At 31.9% G+C, this 2,143-nt stretch overlaps 1 protein-coding gene across 1 annotated transcript; it reads right to left on the reverse strand.

Moving 5' to 3' along the window:
- Positions 1–923: 923 nt before the first annotated feature.
- On the reverse strand, positions 924–1,896 carry LOC127121554 (transcriptional regulator SUPERMAN-like). Its single transcript, XM_051052025.1, has one exon. The coding sequence runs from the start codon at positions 1,772–1,774 to the stop codon at positions 1,046–1,048; it is 729 nt and encodes a 242-aa protein (XP_050907982.1). The 5' UTR covers positions 1,775–1,896; the 3' UTR covers positions 924–1,045.
- Positions 1,897–2,143: the final 247 nt, after the last annotated feature.

Raw genomic sequence — 2,143 nt, forward strand, 5'->3', positions numbered from 1 at the left:
ATACAATTGGTTGAACTTCAATAATGGGTATCTTCCGTTTATTGTTTCCAATTAGTTAATCTTGTATACACAGTCATTATTCTAACAAAATTATAATATGAGGCTTTCCACTATAAGATTTTATGACAAGAAATAAATTAAACTGAATTGTTATTAATGCATAAGAATAAAAACCTAAGCAGATATTTCATTTCAAGATGCATATAATAAATTCAGATTACCAGCAGCCAAAACTTGAATCAATTCAGAGATATATCCAAAAGCGATCACTGGTCACTTCTTATAGTAATGTTTCTGCACTAATTTTTTTACATATTAGCATTTCTTTTATATAAAATTGTTATATATTTCGAGACAAGCATATTCTAATTCTTCTCTCTCTCTCTTCCAACACCTTAGCCTCCATGAATAACATCGCTTTGAAAACGAAGTATTATAAAGGAACACTTCAACTCAAATATTTCAATAATAAAATTATCAAAATTGCATGTTTGTGGTTTTTGGTAAAAAAAATGGTGTAAACAGTAAACTTGATACCAGTACTTTATTAGTGTTTAGGAAAAAAAGATGAAAATAATAATAATCCCCACGGAAATGTATGCCCAGAAACATATATTTGTGTGTAAACATGAAAATGACACTTCACTGCAACCTTTTGGGTGCCTTCTTCAAAACCCTAATCTTTTTCCATCATTACAATTAATATACTTGCAATTCATAATCATATAACAATAAATTCCATCAACCAAAAAAATCAATAAATTATTGAAATTAACCCCAAAAACCCCAACCAAAAACAAAATCCATTTATAGTGCTATCAATTTCATGTATAGCTGGACATGGTGTCTCCATCATTAAGAAAATTACATGACACTAATTTCTTCTTCACTACACGCTGCAAAAGACAGAGAACAAATTAATATATAAGAATACTTTTAGGAATTTATAATTCAATATTCTTCATACACACTAAAATGAATTAATAACTTCAAATATAAATAAATATTCATCCATCTATATATCTATGATGTAGCTATAGATTTTTCATGCCGGTGATGGCTTGTTCCCCAAACGTAGCTCAAGATCGAGTTCTTCAATTTCATGAACCTTATCATTAATGGAGGTGCAGATAGCAGGTTTGTTAGAAAAAGAAGATATGCTATTGTTAATCAAATTTCTAGCTGAATTAGCTTGAAAATGAAAAGATGGAGGAGAACAAGTTTGCATTTGCATTTGCATCATCAAGTTGTTTGTTGGATAAGATGATGATGATATAGAGAGAAAAGTTGAAGGAGATTCTCCATTAGAATCATTGAAGGAAGAAATATTAGGGTTTGGTGAATGGTAAAAAAGGCACAATCCAGCATCAACAAGCTCTTGAGGAGGGATATGTATGAATGGAGAAGAAGGATGATGAGAGGAGGAGTTTAACGGTGGTTGATTTTGATGGAGACGAGCACGGTCGCGGCGGTGGACATTCATATGACCGCCAAGAGCTTGAGCTGACCGGAACTCTCTTCTACAAAAAGTGCAGGTGTAGAATCTTGGTGGCCACGTTGTGTTCATCATGTTCCTTGTGTCTTCTGCAAAAGCTCTTACCTCCCATGAATCTTCATCTTCTTGTTCTTGATGTTGTTGTTGTTTAGGGTTCCACATCCAAGTTGATGATGATGGTGTGGTGGTGGTGATGATGTTAGGGTTTGGTTGAGATTGAGATTGTGATTGTGATGAATTTTGGATCTGAGTAGTAGTGATGGAAATATCTGTAGGCATGGTACTGTCGCTGACATTTAAGATAGAAAGATAGAAAGATATTGGTGATGGGGGATGAAAATGAAGATTAAAATAATTGCTTATTTAAATATAGTAGAGAATATTATTAATTTAGGAAGACAAAGTTAAACTTTAAAACATCAAATCGAATGTATCACCCATTAATAAATTTGAAGTTGGAACATAGTGAGATTGACACTACATGTTACTGGTTATATTAAAAAAGAAAAGTAGTATTTTAATAATGGTAAAAGACAATTATATTTGGTTTTAATAAATTGTCATCTCATACAACTAGCTAGCTTAATAAAGACAATTATTTCCTTTGGCATCTACGCCATTGAAGGCAAACTGTTTATTAAATTTGAC

This window comes from Lathyrus oleraceus, chromosome 2 (genome assembly GCF_024323335.1).
Source record: "Lathyrus oleraceus cultivar Zhongwan6 chromosome 2, CAAS_Psat_ZW6_1.0, whole genome shotgun sequence".
Classification (NCBI taxonomy): Eukaryota; Viridiplantae; Streptophyta; class Magnoliopsida; order Fabales; family Fabaceae; genus Lathyrus; species Lathyrus oleraceus.

Excerpts from the sequence above, each read along its gene's own strand:
- LOC127121554 (XM_051052025.1), bottom strand. The coding sequence starts at position 1,774 with ATGCCTACAGATATTTCCATCACTACTACTCAGATCCAAAATTCATCA.